General features: G+C 34.3%; 2 protein-coding genes across 2 annotated transcripts in view; one reads left to right on the forward strand and one right to left on the reverse strand.

Moving 5' to 3' along the window:
- LOC148272327 (glutamate receptor ionotropic, kainate 2) overlaps positions 1–1,121 on the reverse strand; it is a 42,116-nt gene extending 40,995 nt beyond the window's left edge. The window contains exon 1 of the mRNA XM_088240199.1: positions 813–1,121. The gene's annotated coding sequence lies outside the window, so the exon portion shown is untranslated. The remainder of the gene's footprint in view (positions 1–812) is intronic.
- Positions 1,122–4,263: 3,142 nt separating this feature from the next.
- neur (E3 ubiquitin-protein ligase neur) overlaps positions 4,264–24,032 on the forward strand; it is a gene marked incomplete at its 3' end in the record, with an annotated part of 44,297 nt that continues 24,528 nt past the window's right edge. Inside the window, exon 1 of the mRNA XM_088240206.1 lies at positions 4,264–4,574. Within this exon, the coding sequence (XP_088096332.1) occupies positions 4,550–4,574 (25 nt within the window). The remainder of the gene's footprint in view (positions 4,575–24,032) is intronic.

A 24,032-nucleotide genomic window follows, 5' to 3' on the forward strand; every position in this document is an offset into this window, starting at 1 on the left:
TTTTGACTTTTAATATTAGGTGTTCACGGATGTTCCATTGTGATCGCGAATACGATAAACAACCATGGTGAGACATTGTTATCACGTCGCTTATTAACACGTCAATAGTTATTTGTGATTGAGCTACAGCCCTTTTTTTTAGTTTGTCGATTCTGCTTGTATCAGCCTTACACAATGCGCGGATCTTGACATTCGTTTACCATGCATAGTTTTACCGCACATTCGCCCGAGAGATCGCATTCCGACAGCATTCAGCCTATTTCCATCATTGTTTTTCCAATTCCATACCTCGCTCGCATACATAAAGTCCGGCACCAGGACTCCATTGCGATCTTTTAAAAATGTTTCCATCTCTGTTGCAATAAATTCTAACTAGCCTGTCTACATACATTTGGATGTCAATCATTTCATTTTTATCAACATGTGTGTTGCATGACAAACTTACGAAAATATCACTCCGAAATGAAGGGAAATTTACAGAAAAAATCTTTTTCAAAATAAATTAATTCGTATTTGTGAAGAAAAAAAGAAAGCGAAACAAATTAATTCGAATTTTTGAAAAAAAAAACAAATTAATGTGAATTTCTGAAGAAAAATGTAAGAAAAACAAATTAATGCGAATTATTGGAGAAAACAAAGAAAGCAAAACAAATGAATTCGAATTTCTGGAGAAAAAAGAAGCAAAACAAATAGATGCGTTTTTGCAAAAAAAAAAAAACTTTTGACAGCGCGCACAGAATTTGCGAAACGTCAAAAATGAGCTAAATTCACTGGATACCACATAAAAAGGGGGAAAATTAGCATTATCTTACCTCGTTTCACTGCCATGATGTTCACGACTCGGCGCGCTGTGATTCAAAAAGTATTTCGGATGTTTTTAGTGCGATTTGGACGAAAATATTGTACGATAACTCGGAGTATTGACATCTTTAAGTAGACCGTCGGCTAGGTTCGCACTTTGCGGTCTGTTTTCGTCTATTCTACACGCGGGAAACGGGGTTTGTGTGGGTTTTCACCAATCGGATGGGTCTGCGTTGATTTCAGATTGAAACTAAAAGGATTTTGATTATTTTTAAGGGACAGGGGGCTAAAAAGGCCCGCTAATTCGTCTTATCACTTTAGGGGTGGATTCTCACTTTCGTCCGGTCTAAGGACGGCGCGCGCAAGTGTAATAGGGGTGTAACTACAAGAATCGTACAAGAATCGAATAGGCAAGATTATTCCGATTTTTCTTATTTATTGACAATAGGGTATCACTCGGGAGGAATATCGGATTTAACCTACTCTACAAAAAAAAGATTTTGTAAAGATTCTCCTAGTGTTTATATAAGCCCTTATACTGAATACTTTCATTCATTATTTTCGTTTGGAAAATAAGGTCTTTCGAAAACGATCGTTTCGTAAGTTGGTAATAAATTTTGTCACAGAAGTTCACGAGTAACACATTCATTTTAATGTTTGTAATGCCACAGGGTATCACTCGGGAGGAATATCGAATTTAACCTACTCTACAAAAAAAGATTTTCTAAATATTCTCCTAGTGTTTATATAAGCCCTTATACTGAATACTTTCATTCATTATTTTCGTTTGGAAAATAAGGTCTTTCGAAAACGATCGTTTCGTAAGTTGGTAATAAATTTTGTCACAGAAGTTCACGAGTAACGCATTCATTTTAATGTTTGTAATGCCACAGGGTATCACTCGGGAGGAATATCGGATTTAACCTACTCTACAAAAAAAGATTTTCTAAAGATTCTCCCAGTGTTTATATAAGCCCTTATATTGAATACTTTCATTCATTATTTTCGTTTGGAAAATAAGGTCTTTCGAAAACGATCGTTTCGTAAGTTGGTAATAAATTTTGTCACGGAAGTTCACGAGTAATGCATTCATTTTAATGTTGGTAATGCCACAGGTCACAGATAGAAATATAAAGCGAGTTGTCTATGCATATTATCTTAAGCCCCCCCCCCCTTACCTACGCCACACGGATTAAATCTTACAAATCTAATTTCTTTTATTATTTTATGGTTTTCAACCTCTTTTAAATTAATTCAATTTATCGTGAAAATTATAAATCGCAACTCGTAGCGTTTGATAAGTGACAGGACGTTGTAAATGTAAACAAACGACACATAGAAAAAGGAAGCTATCTACAATACTCCTTTATATCTCCCTTATTTCTTACCAGATTTTAATAAGAATAATACTGATCGGCTTGTGATTTTTTAGGTTAATTTATTAGCTAATAAAAAAAATCCATGATAATTGCCCATTCTTGATGGAACTTCATTGTAATGAAGAAGTTCAGACTATCAAACTAGACCAATTTTTAAAAATATTTTTACAAATCGTATGATCAGCGCTAAGGAAGTCAATTCCACTAGATCGAGGAATATCCATCTTCTCTTCCCAAAAACTCTGCGACTTAAAGTATGTTGATGATGCGGTAATAATTGACGATTCAGTCAAGGGTCTTCAGGCCACTGTAGATAGCCTGCATAGGTACTCCGCACGCATGGGTTAAAAATCAATATTGCAAAAACCCATGTACTCTGTAACACTTCATGCCTTGATGCCCAAAATCCCCTGACTGTCAAACCGAGTCATTGAAGGGGTCGCGAGTTTCAAATGCCTGGGAGTATATGTTACGGAAAATGGCAGCATTCAAAAAGAACTGGGGTGCGGCTAAGAATAGCAGGCGTCACATTCAACAGTATGAAGGCTGTCTAGAGATCGGATATTTACTCAGTAAAAACCAAATGCAGCCTATATAACGCCTGCATAACACCTATTCTCCTCTACGGATGCGGATCGTGGCACCTCACTAGGGCCCTAAACAGCAAAATTCTGAGTATTGTGAGTAGGTGTCTCAGAAGAATCTCGGGCGTGCGGTGGTTAGACTTTGTGAGGAATGAAGTAATAAGAGAACGGACGCAGCAAACTTCATTGACAACTGTCATCAAGCGGAGGCGATGCGGTTGGCTCGGTCATGTGCTGCGGACGCCTACTGAGGGCCTTAACCACTCTTGCCTACTTTACAAGGCATGGACGTACTGGACGTCCATTGCTGACTGTTCGTCGGCAGATCGTGTCAGAACTACGGGACGCGAACCTGACTTGGGAGGATGCGCAGGAGCTGGCAGCTGACAGAGATGCTTGGAGGATCTTTGTGGACACCTTATGCTCCAACTAGGGAGTGGACATGAAATGATGAATGAATTATCAGCGCTGTGATTTTTAAAGTTTTGCGATTTTTAAATTACTCCGCCTGTGACGTCTCAAGTTCTCTTCGGTGAATTGTCCCGATTGGTGGGTTGGCTTCCAGGTAACCGAAAATGTATCACAACACTCTGTCATTGGTAGATTTCGGAGAACTAGTGACATCGTTCGAAGTATTTTATTTTTATCAAAATCATTTTTATTACAATTAAATGTAATAAAATTTGCCAATTCGCAAATTTTCCGTTCCACTGAACTTCCTTATGAGGTAATAATAATATGTAGAAAAGCTTCTACTAATTGAGCTAATGAGTTCCAGTAGCTCAATCACAATTAACTATCGACGTGCTTAAAAACGTGCTGAGCATTTGAGCGATCACAATGAACAATAATGAACATGCTTAAGTTATCGCAGTCATAAGTCAACCAACGCGTGTGGAATCTCAATGAAATAGACAACTTATTTTTTAATTAGGCACTCGGGTGGCCATAAATTTTTTTTTTGACCACGAGAGGTTAAACTTTTTTCTAAATAATTTTCTTGCATAAAAACTAAAGTAGCTGTGTAAAAATAGTACCTTAAATTCAAAAACACACATATCTCAGACTACTATCCAAAAACCAAATTGAGAAAATTCCTTTTTTGCAATCTTGGCACCGAAAAGAATGACGAAGGGTGTCGTTTTCTTACAATTTCTAAAAATGACGATTAACTCGAAAACTGTGAGATTTTTACAAAGCATATTTTTTTATTTTCTGGATCATCGTGGTGTCCCCTATCTATAGGTATAAGGTTATCCATTCATTACGCCACACCCTGTATGTGAGAGGCATGTTGCTTTACTACGTGAAAGACTGTTTTTATTTTGCCAAATCTAATTATTCAACATCCTACCCCGATTTTTAATCCGATTAAGAACTTAAGATTAGAATCTAGTTAGCTGTATATATTTGTACGCATCGCCCTACGCATCATGTAAAAGAATAACTTTGACATTTGTCAGCAGGCGCGGTCCGCTGCCAACTTCACGTTAGTAAATGTTCCCACGATCGGTGATAGGAAGATATTTTTATTATTATTCATACGAATATTCTAAGAAAACTTATAAAGAAACATTATGTGATAACGCGTTCATATTTTGAAAACTGACTGTTTTTAAATTTTGACGAGTCTCAGACAATTCACGACATTGTTGACGAGCTTTTAAGTCGAAAGACGCAGCGATTTATTATGTAAAACGTCTAACTGTTTTGTGGTGTTGATTTTAATGTTTTAATTGGTGATTTTATGTTATTCGGCGGTGATTTTTTCGTTTTGAATTCAAAATGGGCCAGGGGAGCAGCGTGCCAAGTAAGTGAATCAATTGTTTTTATTTTACATTGATTAAAATTGCCTGTATTTTGTGGTTATTGTGATCAATTTTCTTCTCAGCGGGGACCGAAATTATTTTTGATAAGGAAATATCAATGTGAATGGCCAGAATCTTATGCAGACTTCGAAGGTCAAAGATCTAGGCTTCACTTTTGTGAGTTCCCTGACATTTCACGATCAGATCGAAATGGTTTGTAGTAGTTTGTTGAAGATGTTGGGATTCGTCTCGCGTACTGCCAGGGTTTTTGGTGGTACATGAGTACTGACAATTCTTTATAACTCGTTGGTGCGAAGTAGACTCGAGAGTGGCTCGATGATCCGGGGACCGTGTGAGTTGAAGTACTCTCTTATGGTGGAGAGGGTTCAGAAGAAATTTCTTCGGTTTCTCTACATGAGGGAGTGCGGATATTATCCATGGCTTTATCCCACTGAGTTCCTCCAGGGTATGCTCGGTTACAGCAGTTTGAAGACTCGAAGGAATATGTATTTAACTACGCACTTCTTTCGATTGTTGCGCGGTATTATTGACAACTCTGAAATTAAAGGAGCATTGGTTTTATGTTCCGGATAATAACCTTAGACAGCGTCAGCATAGACTGTTTTACATTCCAATATACAGAACAGACCTGCCAATGGAAGGGCTATCTCTATGTTGAACAATATCATTTTGGACATTGACATTTTTCACGCCTCTGAGGGAGTTTTTCGTGACAAGATTATCTTATTCTTTTAACATATTATTCTCTGGATATTATGTATATTTTTATATATACCTAATCTTATCTTACTATTTTGATTATTTCTATATATATGAATTAAGATATTCCATTTTGTAATGTACATAAATATAATTAAATAAAATTGAAATAAAAAAATCGAAGTTTGGGCCTTAACATCGTTCATGTCAAATTATTATTTTATATTAATTTATTTAAACCTCAATAATTAATGGTTTTTGAAACGGCTGAAAGTATAACTAGTAGACCAGTGTGAGCAGATACGAACCGTCTAAATTTGTTGCAACAGAGAGGGAAAACATTTTTGAGAAAGGAAAATGGAAGTCTAGGCATTTACAAGGCTTATTACCTGTTATTGGCTGGTTTAAATGGCCATTTTACACACTGTGTAACATTCTACCTATGTTTAAACATCCAAATTTTCTCAACTCTTCCATCTGATGACTTTTTAAAATTAAAGTTATCCTTGTAATGTAATTGAGACACATTTTATATATATATCTATATTTCTACCGACATATTGAAACCGCTGTATAAATTATATAATGGGTTTTGTTTTGTTTGACTTTGTGAGGAATAAAGTAATAAGAGAACGAATGCAGCAAACTTCGGTGATAACTGTCATCAAGCGGAGGCGATACGGTTGGCTAGGCTGCGCTGCGGATGCCTCCTGAGAGCCTCAATCACGCTTGCCTACTTTACACGGCATCAATCACGGCACAAATTTTTGCAGACAAGGACTGGATTCAACTCCCTGGGGAGCTGTTTATGTGAACATATTACAACAGAGATAAAGAACATCTAAGAGAAGGTAATATGAAGTCTAGGCATCTACAGGGCTTATGACCTGTCAATGGCTGGTTTAAATGGCCACTTTACACACTGTGTATCATTCACCATTCTGCCCATATTCGAACATCTATATTCCTTCAATTCTTTCATCTGTTTTGAAGATGTTTGTGAAGTTAAAGAGCTGAAACCTTTATTTATGCGGGTGAGATTCATCTAATTGAATTATTTCACCTTCAAACTAGGCAACTTAACTTAAACCAGCCATTGACAGGTCATAAGCCCTGTAGATGTCTAGACTTCTATATTATCTTCTCTTAAATGTTCTTCATCTCTGTTGTAATATGTTAATTATATTGTCACTTTTTCTGACAACTGTCATTCTAATCGAGCTATATTTTAAGGAGTGTAGTTAATTTATTATAAAGTTTTACAAAATCAATTTATACCATTTATTATTTTAGAATGTTTTTGAGTAAATTTTCCCATTTTTCTGTATCTTAATCTAGCAACCATTTTATTACGAATTTATTTAATCAAATCCAGGTCATAATTTTGCAATGTTCGGGTAACATGTTGAATATTTTGGGGCTCAGAGACCTGAATGGTTTTTCTCCGTATGGGCGACTCTAGGCGTGTTATTACTCTTAGGTTAGGACCGTCGGAAAACGCATAAAAGCGCCTAGTTTAATCTGCTGTCTTCCGACATACGGTAAACAAATACTCGTACGATAAATAATTTTGAAAACAGGAAATTTCATTTTGATACTCAATCTCAAAAAGAAACTTTGATGTTGTCGATTTTAGTTTATTTTATTTTTATTTTTTATTTTATTTTTATTTTATTTTATTTAGAAAACATACAGTCATACAAAATCAGTATTAAAAACAACAATTTTTTAACATAAAAAGACCAATTAAGTTTTCATAAATTAAAAAGATATAAACATTAAATGTGACAAAAAATAAATAAGAATTTTAAGTGAAAAAAGGATAATTGTTGACATTTGCGTTTTCCGTTGAGGTAATAAATTAAAATAAATAAAAATACCGAATGTACACTCCGAGCCATCCACGCACACACATGAACGCACATATAAAACATACACAAACATATACATTACATGCGGCACATATACATAGCATAAACCACTCAAGATGTACATTCAGCAACTATCCCAAATAATCGACCCCATGAAGAAATTTTCTGTACAAATGCAACGTGCAGTTAAAAATGTCTACATCAATACTGAGTCCGTTATAATTTCTACAGGTACGTCTAATGAATGAATTCGAGGTATAATTGTTTTTACAAGTTGGTACATAAAAAAGGGAATTTAATCTAGTATAGCGAAGAGGACAACGGAAACCAATATTTATATAAACCAATTATTTAGTTATGCATAATGAATCCGACTTGCAGTTGCCTTTTTTGCACAGCAGCTTTTTATTTTTACATATATTGGAACCGCCGTATTTAGTAGCCTTACGTGTCATGTACAAGGCCAAGGTACTCGGAAAAAATCGTTTTGTTTGTCTTGGAGATGGGATGTTCCATCACTGATGTTGGTTTGTTACCTTTTTGAGTCCAATCACCATTGTTGCAAAGTCCAAGAACAATGGCGCCTGATGACTACCTCGAACGCCAGTGTGGATATCTGTTGAGGATACTCCATCTTTCCTGCATTCTGCTTCAAGATTATGGAGTCGTAAACTGGAAAATGGGCACTGAAATAACAGATGCTCGACACTCTGTGAAGAAATATCATCGCGTGGACAATAGTCCTTAATTTAAACCTATATGGGTAACTTTTCGTAGCTCCGTGTCCGGTAAAAATTTGGGTCGTTTCGAAAGTACTTTAGTGATGACTATGGAAGTTTGCTGCATCAGCCAGCGTCGGGTTTAGTGGTTTTACCCGTAGAAGAAGCGCGGTAATGATCCTCCCAACGTTTTGCAAAGCTAAGGGGTAATTCTGAGAAGAAAGGTGCCTTCTTTTACAAGCTGCGGCTCTTGCTCGTTCATCCGCTCTCTCATTTTCCACGATACCAGCATGTCCTCTTTTTATTTTTATTTATTTAATTTTACAATACGCCCAAGGGGCATTTACAAAAAATGTACAGGTAAATACAAACATAGTAATTAATAATTTAAAAGATAAACAACGCTTTTTTGTATACATGTAGAAACAATAAAAATCATACTGCTATGCAAAATAAAAAGTGAAACTTTATTAGTAAAAAAGAAAAAAAAATATGGATGTAAGAAAATTAATAAGCAAATTGTAAAGAATTAAAAAAAAAAAAAAATTGTTTCATATTTTTCGCTTAAAAACTTTAATTAATAATAAAAATAATGTGTCCTCACTGGGGTTTCTCGTGCCAAAATTAAAAAGCAAATTGTAAATAACTTGTAAAGAATTAAAACAAAAAAATATATTTTATATATTTATTTATATTTTTCGCTTACAAACTATAATTAATAATAAAAATAATGTGTCCTCACTTGGGTTTCCCGTGCTGAGGACTCTTCACATATACTTATACATATAAAAAAATGGTATTAACAAATTATTGTTAAAAACAAATAATAAAAATTAGGTTACAGTAAGTATATATAAGATAATAACATAATATCTGGTAAACAAAAATATTTGATACATTAATTTCAGAAAAAGATACACACGATACACACGAAATAAAGAGAAAAATTGTATGAAAAACATAGTTTTATTACGACATTAATAATTAGTTTCAAACAGTGCATTTAAGATCGTTTTAAAATGGATAATTGTCGTATTAAAAATGTCTATATCACAAGTAAATTTGTTGGCTCAGGAATGTAAACGCGGAATTGGAGAGTGTCGTGCATAGTTATCCAACATATTTCAATAATCGTCCCTCTGATTTTTAGATGCTTAATTTTACTCTGAATATATACAATTAATGGATTTACCGACCGAGTATCAGTTAAAGCTTGAACGCCCAAACGACAATCTGATAATGTTTTGCAATAACCCACCGCTCTGGTGGTTTTTTAAATAACCATTCGAGAGCTTCTCGTATCGCGAGTAGTTCAGCATGAAAAACTTTCAGGGAAGCATTTGCGAGAGAGTGTCAGAAAAACAATGTTCAAATGCCTATTCGATAAAATCCTCAAATAATTCAATCTTGTATTCAGAGAATTAAATCTACCAAGATTTGTACACACTCAAAATATTGTTGATAGAGTTAGTCATAATAGGAGAGACTGTAAAAGTCAAGGTTGTCCGTTCTTTCTGACCTGCCCTTGTTCTGATTAGCGCAGACTCAAACCATCGAAAGTTATCCTAGCTAGTAACCAAACCTTTTCCTTGTAACCTAACTTCTGTCATTATTTTCCTCATCACATAGATGGCGGTAATATATTAGAATGCGTTTGTAAAATACATTTATTGTATTACATTACGAAAATGGCGCTATAAAAGTTATCCATATTAATAATTTATTTATTTATTTTACGGACATTTTCCATTTATACAATTTATAGGGTATTAGCATAGAATTAAGAATAGTCCAGAAACCGCATACGCACATCAAACAGAAGGCGACTAAACTACTCATAAATTAGTAGTTTTACGTTTTGACCCATTAGTTTCTTTGTACACGTCGCTCAGTACGCAACTCCTGATTTGAATTCGACTATGCCGTGTTGTGTCCTTTTAAAGTGTAGAAATACTGCTAGGATCTTAAAGAAACAGGATGGGATCACATTTCATGTGTAATTAGCAAACGAATGTTTAAGTAGCAAATGCATTACTTAAAAATTGAATTATTTTTCCATCTGTCAGATTGTCGAAGAAACAAAATGGACATTTCGTTATTGTTTTCAAGGTAGTAATTATTTTTTTTACCCTACTTTGCTCATCCAATGAGAGAACTAATGAAAATTAGACCTCGGATTAAACTACTCTGTGGTGGACATTTGACCGATATTATCTTTAAAACATCTAATATTATTTAACATGATATAAAAACGACAAATTTGTTCTAAATTTTAAGTTTAAAGTTCATTAATTCAATTACTCTTATTAAATCTCCTTTACTCATCTACTCTTTTTTTTAAATCAATATTTCGACGTGAACAATCAAATTTTGGAGAAATTAACAGATTGCTTTTTTTTACCTTATATTTGTGTTGTGATTATATTTTTTCCCATCGTCCAACATTACGCGGTGACATCACGAATGCGCGCGGCGAAAGTGGGGCATAGTGGGGGGATTTTTGGACACAGTCCGATGTATTCAAATATGATTCTACGCCCCTTCTGGACTATTCTTAATTCTATGGGAAATTACATTTACAATAAAGGAATAGTTAAAATCACTAAAAGAGAAGAATGAAGCATTGACAAACATACAGGATTCTGTTGTTGTTGCTGGGTCATATTTATAATATGTTTATTTTTCTATTTCCAAATAAATATGGCAAATTGAAATATGTCACAACAAACATGACAAATAACAACAACGTTACATATCATCTTTAGATATGGAGTAATGGTTGACAATTTATGATATGTCAAAAACATATATTTAGGCTGTGCCCATGTTAATAATAATAATGATTATGGATAACTTTTATAGCGCCATTTTCGTTATATAATACCTCAAGGGCGCTTTACAAAGTGATTATATAAAGATATACATTTAATTTCAACTTTTTAATAAGAATTGATTCAAATGATTTAGAGAACAAGTGGGTTTTAAGTTTCTTCCGAAACATCACTTCACTTTCACAGCCTCGCACCTCTGCTGGGAGAGCATTCCATGCCATAGGGCCTGCGACCGCAAATGCACGTTCGCCGAATTTAGTGCGCTGTTTGCGTAGAGGTATAATAACTTTTCCTTTCGACGTTGATGTAGCTGATCTAAGCGTAAGACGTCTGTCAGCTAGCTCATCTGGAATGCAGAGTTCCCTTAGATATTCCGGAGCAGGGTTGTGCAGTGACTTATACATGAGCCGACAGAGTTTGTATTCCACCCTCTGTGGTAAACGTAGCCAGTGTAATTCCCGAAGTAGTGGAGTGATATGACTGAACTTAGAGATTCCAAAAATAAGTCTCGCTGCGGCATTCAATACAGACTGTAGGCGAGTCATTTTATTCATTGGTAGACCTGCGTAGATACCATTACAATGATCGACTCTAGACACTACAAACGCACTTATTAATCGGGCGGCATCAACTGGCAATTTTTTGCGTATGCATTTGATCTGTCTCAGCTGGTAAAAGCATGCGTCAAGAGTCAAGAGAAGGGTCAGAATGAAGGAAGACTCCCGGTAGTTTAACGGTGGGTAAAGTGGTACTCCCTACACCGGGTATTGCCGTATCCTGGATCAAATTCTGTCGTCTGGCTGAAGCCATCCATAGTTATTCCGTTTTAGATGGGTTAAGTGTTAGTCTATTTTCAGCCATCCAGTTTCCTATTTCCTCAATGCATCCATTAATCAAATTAACAAGCCATAATAATTAACTACTACTACCATCACGCCATTTCCCCGTAGGGGTAGGCAGAGAGAATGGACCGCCACACACGTCTATCCTGGCATACAATCCTAGCCTCTTCCACATTCATACATCTTGTCATACATGCCCTTCGGTTCTGTCTGCTTTTGACATGACCAGACTTGATATTTTGGTTTATCTGATCATGCCACGTCTTCCTCGGTCGTCCTCGTCTAACGTTGCCGTTCATTTTTGCCATATATACTTGTTTTACCATTCTCTCGTCGTCCATTCGTTCTACGTGACCGAACCATCTCGGAAACCCTTTCTTAATCTTATCAATTATACTTGTCTCAGATTTACACTCTCGCCTGATTTCATCATTCGTAACCCTGTCATACATTGATTTCCCACACATTCGTCTAAGAGATCGCATTTCAATCGCGTTCACTCGGCTTTCATCCTTCCTCTGCCAGTTCCATGTTTCACTTCCATACACAAGTGTTGGGACTAAAACTCCGTTGTGCACTGCCAGTTTAGCTTCGATTGACATATTTTTATTAGAAATTACTGTGCTTAGTGCTCCGTTCATTTTGTTGCCCGCATTCACTCTTCTTTCAACATCTTTTTCTACTCTTCCATCTCTTGAAAACATGCTTCCCAGATACACAAATTCTTCTACTTGCTCGAGACATTCGTTGTTTACATTTATTTTGCAGTCAGTAACCTCACTATCCCTTTCAAATACCATCACTTTTGACTGACTTTCGTTCATCGCCAGTTCGCTCTCCAGGCATACATCATACATTCTAGAGACTATTTGCTGCAAATCAGCCTTGCTGCTTGCTAACAGAACTGCATCGTCAGCATACAACAAGCAGCTTACTGAAAAATTATCCATTTTTGCTCCAATACCCATACATTCTATCTCTTTCATACAGTTGTCCGAGTATAGATTAAACAACCATGGTGACATTACACATCCCTGTTTTACGCCTTTTAATTAACATCATTAAAATATAAAGTAAATTAAAATAATTAAAAATTACATACGAAACTATACGACAAACATATCTTGTTTTGTCAACGATTACTCTATTTCCAACAGTGGTACGAGTATGTCATCTCTGTTGAAATATGGATGGTAACATCAAACATATATTGTTTTAAATTTGTTGCAACAGGAAGGGAAAACATTTCTGAGAAGGTAATATGGAAGTCTAGGCATTTACAGGGCTTATGACCTGCCATTGGCTGGTTTAAATGGCCACTTTTCACACTGTGTAACTTTCACCATTCCAGGGAGGAAATCCAGTCTGTCTGCAAAAAATTGGACATATTGATAACTTTGTTGAACATCATGTTTTGTTAACTATTACTGAGAAGTTAATATGGAAGTCTAGGCATTTACAGGGCTTATGACCTGCCATTGCCTGGTTTAAATGGCCACTTTTCACACTGTGTAACTTTCACCATTCCAGGGAGGAAATCCAGTCTAAAAAATTTGGACATATTGATAACTTTGTTGAATATCATGTTTTGTTAACTATTACTTTGTTTCTAAAGATGATATGTCATGTCTGTTAAAAGCTGGCTATATATAGTATGTCAAACATATGTTGTTTTGGCGTCTTTGTTTTAGATGTCAAAATGTGATATGTCCAGGAAAGTCTGGATTTTTTTTGGAATTTTGTGTGAACTCGCGAGGAAAACCGAGAAACACATCATCATCATTCCCTTTCCGCACCGAATGGTGCATAGGGCACTGCATTGGTACACCTATCGCAGCGTATCTTGATCACTTTTGTTACATGAAAGTAAGATGATCAGTCTTACGATCTAGGTACCAGCCCAGGGACTATGAAATATTCTAGTGTAAAAACACCTTTTAAAATAAATATTTCATGTCAGCCATGTCGGGAATCGAACCCGACCTCTTGTATGGTAGGCTAACGCGCTGACCACTACACCGCGAGGCCGACAAAAGAAAGACCCCATGACCAAATCCAACACTCGAAGATGGGCATGTTTGCAAATGTAAATGATTTCGAGAAATGTGGCAGTCCATCTTCTCTGCCTACCCCTTCGTGAAAATAGCGTGATGATAGAAGCAGTTCATAATTAACAAGATATTGCGAAAGCGTTGTTAATCCATTTGAAGTTAATTAAATTTTAAGCGCGCACATGTCGCCAATTTAATAAATAATTGAACGGAGCACCTGTCGCGCCATTTTCTGTTTTAATTTTTGAATTTGACAGAGAACGCGAAGAAAAAAATCGCACGCGATCCCGTTAAGCGCGCGCGAGCGAGAGGCGCGACGGCCGCATGGGCGCGTCCCGCTCCGACGCCGCGTGCCGGAGCGGGATGAAGATGCCTGCCGATAGCGCCGTCTCTCTCGCGCTATTTTGAATGCTCCTTCGAGGTAGTGACGCGCCTAATCGACTATCATAATCGAATGCAAAATTAAATAAATTTCTTTTATACAAATTTATAAAGAAGAAAAAATAAAAGAATTTGAGATGAATAAGTCACTCAGATACCAACATAATATTAAAATTCCTAAATTTACCCAAGTCATGGTCAAAATAGCTTTGTCTTCAAAGGTGTAAAAAATTATATTAATCTTCCCAATGAACTAAAAACTATTAAAAATAACAATATTTTGAGTTTGTCCAAATTTTTGTAGACAAGGACTGGATTCAACTCCCTGGGGAGCTGTTTATATTAACATATTACAACAGAGATGAAGAACATTTAAGAGAAGGTAATATAGAAGTCCAGGCATCTACAGGGCTTATGACCTGTCAATGGCTGGTTTAAGTGGCCACTTTACACACTGTGTAACATTCACCATTCTGCCTATATTTGAACATCTATATTCCTTCAATTCTTTCATCTGTTGATGTTTGTGAAGTTAAAGAGCTGAAACCTTTTTTTATGCGGGTGAGATTCTCTAATTGAATTATTTCACCTACATACTAGACTAGGCAACGCCTGAAAATATTATTTTTTCAATTTCTATACTTCTTCATGGACCAGGTAATTTATCAACAATATTTTGAATGTTGTAGTATGTAGGTGAAATAATTCAATTAGAGAATCTCACCCGCATAAATAAAGGTTTCAGCTCTTTAACTTCACAAACATCAACAGATGAAAGAATTGAAGGAATATAGATGTTCAAATATAGGCAGAATGGTGAATGTTACACAGCGTGTAAAGTGGCCACTTAAACCAGCCATTGACAGGTCATAAGCCCTGTAGATGCCTGGACTTCTATATTGCCTTCTCTTAAATGTTCTTCATCTCTGTTGTAATATGTTAATATTAAAAAATAATACATCAATAAATAAATTTAAAGTAATCTAAAGAATTTTTTTGAACACGTTTAAAAACTACATTAAATTTTAATTAGTATGAATGTATTATTGTTTATTTTTTAAACATCCTATTTATTCTTTAAACATCCTATGTTTTTATTTTTCTTTTTATGTACTCGTATTAAAATGATATAAACTCTTTTAAATAAACAACTACAACAGTATAAGTCCCTCTCCGAGCACAAGAGTTAGTCTCTTTTTTGGAGAGTTACAGTGATATCATTTACTAGACGTGTATTAGTGTGGGGGTAAGTGTTCAGGTGTGTGTAAGTGTGAGCGTCATTAAATAGTAAGTGGGACATGGAAATCTAGGCATTTACAGGGCTTATGACCTGTCATTGGCTGGCTTGAGTGGCCACTTTACGCACTGTGTAACATTCACCATTCCGCCCATGTTTCAACATCGACATTTCTTCAACTCTTCCATCTGTTGACTTTTGTGAAGTAAATGAGCTTACTACCCGGTATAAGAAGTATAAAAATTGAAAAATTGTTTTCATGCGTTGCCTAGCAGGTGATTTGGTTCGGCCGGATGAATCTCACCCACGTGATAAAGGTTTCAGCTCTTTTACTTCACAAAAGTTAACAGAAGGAAGAGTTGAGGAAATGTGGATGTTTAAGTGGCCACTTAAACCAGCCGACGACAGATCATAAGCCCTGTAAATGCCTAGACTTCCATATTCTCTTCCAAAAAATGTTTTTCGTCTCGGTTGAAATAAATTTAAGGTTTATTTTAGCCCTTTTTTAGTTTTAAAGCCGATTTAATACTTTTATTTTGATTTATATGTCAGCATTGTATTAAAAAAAATAATGAACATGCCAGACACGAATGATTTTTCGTGTGTCAATATAAATCACACTTTACACGTTACTACAAAGTTATGTCTTCACTTTTGCTGACAATTGTTATTCTAATCGAGCTATATTTTAGGGACTATAAATACAATAACTGATGATACTTTCGATTGTGTTCTTTTAATTTATATAATACACCCGAATCTTCCAGTAGCAAAGCATTGCCGGGCTCAACTCGTGAATACATTAAATTGAAATTTCGATGTAGGACATTAAACCAAATAAATAACCCGTTATTAATCATTCGATTATTTCAATCGAATGCGCCGCACTATTGAAAATCTTAATTCCCCCGTGCGAGCGGGACGACGTTCCCGCATAGCGCCGTCCCTCTCGCGCGGCGGCCGCGCGCGATTGGCCCGCCGCGCGTGCTGCGCGCGCGCCAGGTGCGCGGCAGTTGGTCCCGTCCCGATAATGGGCGCCCTTTACGAAACGAGAACACGCTCATGTCCCCAGTTGGGCACACAGATGCGCCATCTCCCAGGGAGACTTGGATCATTCGGTACACACTTTAAATTGCACATTGACGGACTTTTTGCTGAACGGCAATTTCTTCCAGCCAACCAACATAATAAAATTAAAAAAGTCAAGAGATACAAAAACTATCAATTTAAAAAAAAAAAAAACAGGACGTGCGAATTGAAGAATCATTTTTTTCCAGAAGTACTTCGAGTAAATAATGTCAGATGATCCAGAGAATGCGCATCTTGAACATATATCATGATTTTTTTATTATTTTTTTTATTTATTTACAATTTTAAAAAACCCGTCAGGGTTACATTAGAAATTTAATATTGTCTAGTCATTTTATGTCTCATCTAGTCTAGTTAGTTCAGTCATCATGTGCTTTTTCAGATTGATTTTAAATTTGTCTCCAGTAAAAGTTTTCAAGTAGTGAGGTAGGTCGTTGTAGTGTTTAAGTCCATTATGTAGTATTTTTGACTGTCCTGTGTTTGTCTTTGCTTTTTCAATATGATAGTGTTTTTGTTGTCTGGTGTTATATTTATGTATGTCAGCATTTTTGACTAATATTATGTCGTCGTCTTGTATGTTTCCCGGTGTTATTTTGCGCACAATTTTTAAGGTCTCAATTTTAGTCAAGTAGTTTATGTCAAACTGGTGTGTTTTTTTGTACAGTTCAGTCGTAGAGGTCAGGTAGGGTAGGTTGTATATTAGTTTAAGAATTTTATTTTGTTGTCTTTGTATTCTTGTTATGTCTGTCTTGTTGCCAGTTCCCCAGAAGGCGATCATGTAACTCAATTTACTTTTGACATAGGCTTCGTACATCATAATTTTTTCCTTTCTTGATATAAAATCTTTAATTTTGTAGAAGAGGCTATGTAGTGATGCCATTACTTTAGTGAGTCCGTCTATGTGTTTTGTCCATTTTAATTGTCTGTCCATTGTGAGTCCTAGGTAAGTCACATGTTCTAGTTCTTTAAGAGTTTCGTTGTTTATTTTTAATAGACAGGTTCCACCGTTTTGTAGCAACAATTCACGGACAGTGTATACTTGTAATGCCGTATTAAACAGACTTCGTGAACTCGGCAATAGTTATTCCCACGTATCTGATATATTTAGTGTAGGGTATTGTGCCTATAGAACAAACCTTTTGGACTTTTCCAAAGATGGTGAATGGTAATTATATTTATTTATTCGTGCATTTCATAATATAGACAGTTTTTCGTTCACTTTGCCCAGCTGTATGAAACAGTACTTTTGATTTTCTTGTTGTATTACTGTAGAATGTTTTATTATTTAAACTTTCCACTGAATAAGCTTTTTTTAGGTTAATTTTTTAAATATAAATCTTGTAAAATTTTTAGGTTTATTTTTTTTTTATAAATCTTGGGTATAAGGAAATTTATGTTTTAAAAAAAAAAAGTACATATATTAAGCCAAATGTGTTAGTATTATATTTTTTTGTAAAAGGCAGATTTGCCGTTTATGTTAATAAAATAAAATAAAATAACTTTTAATATTTTACCGTTTTTTGTTTGTATATGTAATTTTTAATATTATTGAAATGATTTTTTTGCTTTTTTATACGTTTTTTTAGCTTTTATTTTATATACATGTAATTTTAATACGCATTATAATTTTTTTAAACCTGTATTGGGTACATCTATTTTGTTAATTTAAAAAAGTTTTTCGTTCATGTAACTTTTTGACATTTGCACTCTGACGACGAGTACTCTTTCAGCTTGTATATACAGAATGTTCATTAACCCTGTCACATCCGAAACCACGATGATCAGTATGAGCAAGAAGACATATTGGCACATTAAAATATTTCTTTATAACTATTTTTTTTTTTTAAATTTATTTCTTAAGTTAGCTTATATTACAACTAATATTAACTATTATGTACATTTACATCATCTATATATATTTACATTTCCTTACAGTAACTTATACATTTATTTTTAAATTCTTTCAGACACTTTTCATTCTTCATACATTCAGGCATCTCATCATACATTTTTAAACCCTTATACATCAAACAATTTTGCGACTCGGCTCTTTTCAATAATGGTAGTCTTATTTTATCCTTTTGTCTAGTAGCATATTCATGACAATTTTTGTTTAAGACAACTTTATCCTTAAAATATTTTGGTAATTTATCGTGAAAAAATTTATGTATAAATATCAACATATTAAATTTAAGTCTCCTTCTTACAGATAACCATTTTAGTTCATCTCTCATTTTTTTTACATTGCTATATTTATTTTTCTTAAGAACTATTCTCATCGCTTTATTTTGTAAAATTTCTAGTTTATTTAAATTTCCTTCGTTTGCTAAAAATAATATTGTTGAGCAGTAATCTATATGTGGAAGAATGATTGTTTTGTAAATTAGTTCTGCAGTATCTTTATTTAATTTATTTCTCAATCTACTAAGGAAAAATATTTTTTTTGATATTTTTTTATTAACGTGTTCAAAATTTGCATTTAATGTCAATTTTGAATCAAGTATTATCCCCAAATATTTCATTTCATTAACCTTTTCTATGGTTTCATTATCAATAAGTACATTCATCCTTGGGTTTGGCTTTTTCCTAATGAAATTTAAAAAAATAAAATATCAAAAAAAGCAAATGGTTGCTTACTTCTGTAGGGGAGAAACGATGAGGGGGGAGGAGTTTTTTTTAAAAAATCCTTGTTCTAAATACTTTTTTAAATATGCTCATGTCTTCTTGCTCACACTGATCATCGTGGTTTCGGATGTGACAGGGCTTAAAGAACACCCTATACATACATGTAATTTTCAAACTTTTGATATCTTTTAATTTTTCTTTTACAGATTGTATTATGTTTATTTTGTAATTTTTAAAACTTGTTCATACCCTTTTAATTTGTAGTGTACCATAATTTTTATTCTACTTTTGTAAATAGTGTTATAGTTTAAAATTTAAAAACGTCTGTAAATAAATATTATCCGCATGTCCCTAAATGAGTTTTTTTTTACAAAAAAACTCACTGGAAAAATAATAAAAAAATATGTATAATATGTTATCAATTTAAATTTTAAAAATATCTCAATTTAGTAAATGGGGTCTAGAATCCCAACCGCCCGTGCGCCCAGTAGCTGCAAGACTTGTTGTAATCTTACTTCTATTTTTATATATTAGTTTTTTTTAAATATCACTTAGACTCTAAATTTCATTGTCACATAAAATAAAAATGAAAAATGCATATTCATAATGGAGTTCTGGTACCAACCCTAATGTATGGAAGCGAAGCATGGAGTTGGAAAAAAAGGGACGAAAGTAGACTGAATGCTGTTGAAATGCGATCCCTCAGGCGAATGTGCGGAAAAGCAATGTATGATAGGTGCCCTAATGTCGAAATTAGAGCAGAATGCAAGGCTGAGTTAAGCATTATCGACAAAATTAAGAAAGGTCTTTTGCGATGGTTCGGTCATGTGGAGCGTATGAATGATGAAAGAACGGCTAAAAAGATTTATGATGCGAATGTGTCCGGTTGTAGAAGTCGAGGAAGGCCGAGAAAGACATGGCATGATCAAGTACAACAAATTCTTGAAAGTGGTCATGTGAAAAGTCGGAATAATCGACGTGCGTGCATGATAAGATGTATGAATGTGAAGGAAGCAAAGGAAGTGTGCCAGGACAGAGTGGTGTGGCGTTCTATCCTCTCTGCCTACCCCTCTGGGGAAATGGCGTGATGGTTAGTTAGTTAGTTAGTTAGTTTTAAAATATCACTTAAACTGTAAATTTCATTGTCACATAAAATAAAAATAAAAAATTCATACAGGGGCTAGATAACTTAATGTCCATGCGCTCTGTAGCTGCAAGACGTGCTGTAATCTAGCTCATATGTATCAGAATTGTAATATATGATCATTGGAGAGAGGAACTAGAATTCCAATCGTCCATGCGCTCTGTAGCTGCAAGACGTGTCGGGATATTTATTTATTGTACAGCGCCCTTGAGGCGGTTTTCACAAAAAAATGACGCTTTATAAATTATTCAAATATGAATAAAAAAGAGCTGAAACCTGATGTTTAAATCTTTTTCATAATTTATGAAAACTTAATTGGTCTTTTTCTTACACAGAATGCTTCTGCGTTCGTCTGAATTTCGCTGCGATTCTTAATTATAAAAATAAAATAATACGTGTTCGATGTTTATGTATTAAGCTATGGATAAAAAACACTGTTTTAAAAATATATATTTTAATTTAATTAAAGCATCCATTAGTCACCTAGTGCTGGCGCATTCGCAAAACTTGCTCAAAAACATTTTTAACGTACAGAATATATGTATTTTAAAAATCTTGATATTATATTAAATGCTTTTAAAAATTTATTTTGCGAGCAAAAAAAAAAATCATTTAAGAAAATTTTACATATTTATTTATTTTTAAACAAGCATGTTTTTATTTAATATTTTGTGTTCATTGTAATAATAATTAATACAGTGTTATTAAAATGCACAGAAAAAATATATCGGAGAAAATATGTACACACACTTATTGATAAACAATAAAGAGATTTAATTAAAATTTAATATACCCTTTTTTTAAATCAGCATCCGTAGATTTTAAATGCGTTCGTGTGAGTTTGGCGAACGCGCCAGCTTAATTTAATTAAACAACCAGTGGTTATAATCACCTGCGAATCTGTAGCTCAATCACAAATAACTATCGACGTGTTAAAAAGCGACGTGATAACAATTTCTCACCGTGGTTTTTTATCGTATTCGCGATCACAATGCAACATCCGCGAACACCTAATATTGAATGTCAAGATATTTACGTTTCGCGACGTATAATCCTGCTGCGCAATCACATATTTGAATTTCACCGGTGTAAATATTTATTTTTTCCAAAACTGCTATTTTTTATTTATTTATTTATTATTTAACACAAATGTCAAGAAAAGCAGTCTCCATAGTAATTGTAACTAAATTTTCACTTTTTTGTATTAGATACTCCTTAGTATTTTGTAAATGCAATATATTGTGTTATTTTTTTATAGTAAAACAAAACAAACCGACACGAGCGTTGACTTAGAGATTACACACGCGTTGACTTATGACTGCGATAACTTAAGTGTGTTCATTATTATTCATTGTGATCACTCAAATGCTTAGCATGTTTTTAAGCACGTCGATAGTTGTTTTTGATTGAGCTCCTGATCTCGTCTCGAATTTACAATGCGACACGATAGGGACATTTTTTTTTTTTTTAAATTTATTTACAATTTTAAAAAACTCGTTAGGGTTACATTAGAAATTTAATATTGTCTAGTCATTTTATGTCTCGTCTAGTCTAGTTAGTTCAGTCATCATGTGCTTTTTCAGATTGATTTTAAATTTGTCTCCATTAAAAGTTTTCAAGTAGTAAGGTAGGTCGTTGTAGTGTTTCAGTCCATTATGTAGTATTTTTGACTGTCCTGTGTTTGTCTTTGCTTTTTCAATATGATAGTGTTGTTGTTGTCTGGTGTTATATTTGTGTATGTCAGCATTTTTGACTAATATTATGTCGTCGTCTTGTATGTTTCCCAGTGTTATTTTGCGCACAATTTTTAAGGTCTCAATTTTAGTCAAGTAGTTTATGTCAAACTGGTGTGTTTTTTTGTACAGTTCAGTCGTCGAGGTCAGGTAGGGTAGGTTGTATGTTAGTTTAAGAATTTTATTTTGTTGTCTTTGTATTCTTGTTATGTCTGTCTTGTTGCCAGTTCCCCAGAAGGCGATCATGTAACTCAATTTACTTTTGACATAGGCTTCTTCGTACATCATATTTTTTTCCTTTCTGGGTATAAAATCTTTAATTTTGTAGAAGAGGCTATGTAGTGATGCCATTACTTGAGTGAGTCCGTCTATGTGTTTTGTCTGTCCATTGTGAGTCCTAGGTAAGTCACATGTTCTAGTTCTTGAAGAGTTTCGTTGTTTATCTTTATGTTCATGTTATGGTTCTTCTTTTGTGTTTGGAAATGTATTATATTGCATTTCTTGGCATTTAGTGTTAAGAAGTTTTTGTTTGTCCATTCCAATAGTTTTTGCACGTCATTGTTGATGGTTTTAGTCGTTTCAATGTCATTTTTGTTTTCATATAAAATTCCTAAGTCGTCCGCATAGATTGTTTTTTTCCCCATTATGTCACTGTGTATTGTCGTTAATGTATATTATATAAAACAATGGTCCTAATATTGATCCCTGAGGTACTCCGAATTGCATTTTTGTTATTTCACTTTTGTGTTCTTCAATTTTCGTAAACTGTTTTCTTCCTTGTAGATAGTTTTTGGTGCATGCGAGCCATAGTTTGTACTGTGCTGATCGAGGAACAGCAGCTTATAATTTCGCAACAAATTGAATGCCATTTTAACTCGAGTTAAATTTTAAAAGTTCTGTGACAGAATTGCTGATTGACGAACGGCTGTGTAAAAAAACCCATTTCGTAAGGTAACCACTGTCCCGCGGAGCCAGCAGCTGACGAAACAGCTGTCCGAATGGGCTGAGCGAAAAGGGGAATATTTTAGAGCGATGTATTGTAATGCGCCTACCTGGCGGTGTATTCATACATTCGTAGTTGGCAATAAACATTATTTTTGTCAATAATCTTGGACAATTTAAATGCACATTTTTTAGAAATACAAAATGAAGTAAGTATAATACAACAATGTTTGATTATGTCCAAATGCTTGCAGACTGGCTGGATTTCCTCCCTAGGGAGTTGTTCATATTTAAATTTATTTCAACAGAGGGAAAAAAAAATTTTGAGAAGGGAATATGGAAGTCTTAGCATTTACAGGGCTTATGACCTGTCATTGGCTGGTTTAAGTGGCCACTTTACACACTGTGTAACATTCACCATTCTGCCCATGTTTGAACATCCACATTTCCTCAACTCTTCCATCTGTCGACTTTTGTGAAGTGAAAGAGCTGAAACCTTTATCACGTTCGTGAGATTCATCCGGCTGAACCAAATCACCTACTAGGCAACGCCTGGAAACAATTTTCCAATTTTTATACTTCCTCTTTTGACAGGTCATAAGCCGTGTAAATGCCTAGACTTCCATATTCCCTTCTCAATTTTTTTTTTACCTCTGTTGAAATAAATTTAAAGTATAATACAGTTCACTGGCGAAAAATCGGCGTTAACTATAAAAAAATAATACAATATACTGCATTTCAATATATATTGCAGTCATGGTCAAAATAGCTTTGTCTTCAAAGGTGTAATAAATTATAATCTTCCCAATGAACTAAAAACTATTAAAAATAATATATCAAAAAATAAATTTAAAGTTGATCTAAAGAAATTTTTTCAACACGTGTAAAAAAACATTAAATTTTTATTAGTTGGAATGTATTATTGTTTTATGTTTTTTCTTTATTGTCCTATGTTTTTATTTTTATTTTTCTTTCTCATGTACTCGTATTTAAAATGATAAAAAACTCTTATAAATAAACAACTACAACAGTGTAAGTCGCTCTCCGAGCACAAGAGTTAGTCTCTTGTTTTGGAGAGTTACAGTGATAACATTTACTAGATGTGTTTAGAATTTTATAAAAACATTTACTTTATATGAAAATTATAATTTTAAAAAAAAGTTAAAATTAAATTACAATTACTATGGCGACTGCTTTTCTTGACATTTGGCCTGCCAACCGCCGGCCAAATGTAATGAATAGCGTGATAAATAATAAATAAATAAATAAAAATAG

The sequence above is a fragment of the Micrasema longulum genome, unplaced genomic scaffold (genome assembly GCF_059751315.1).
Source record: "Micrasema longulum isolate JH-2025_06_02 unplaced genomic scaffold, ASM5975131v1 h1tg002377l, whole genome shotgun sequence".
Lineage (NCBI taxonomy): Eukaryota > Metazoa > Arthropoda > Insecta > Trichoptera > Brachycentridae > Micrasema > Micrasema longulum.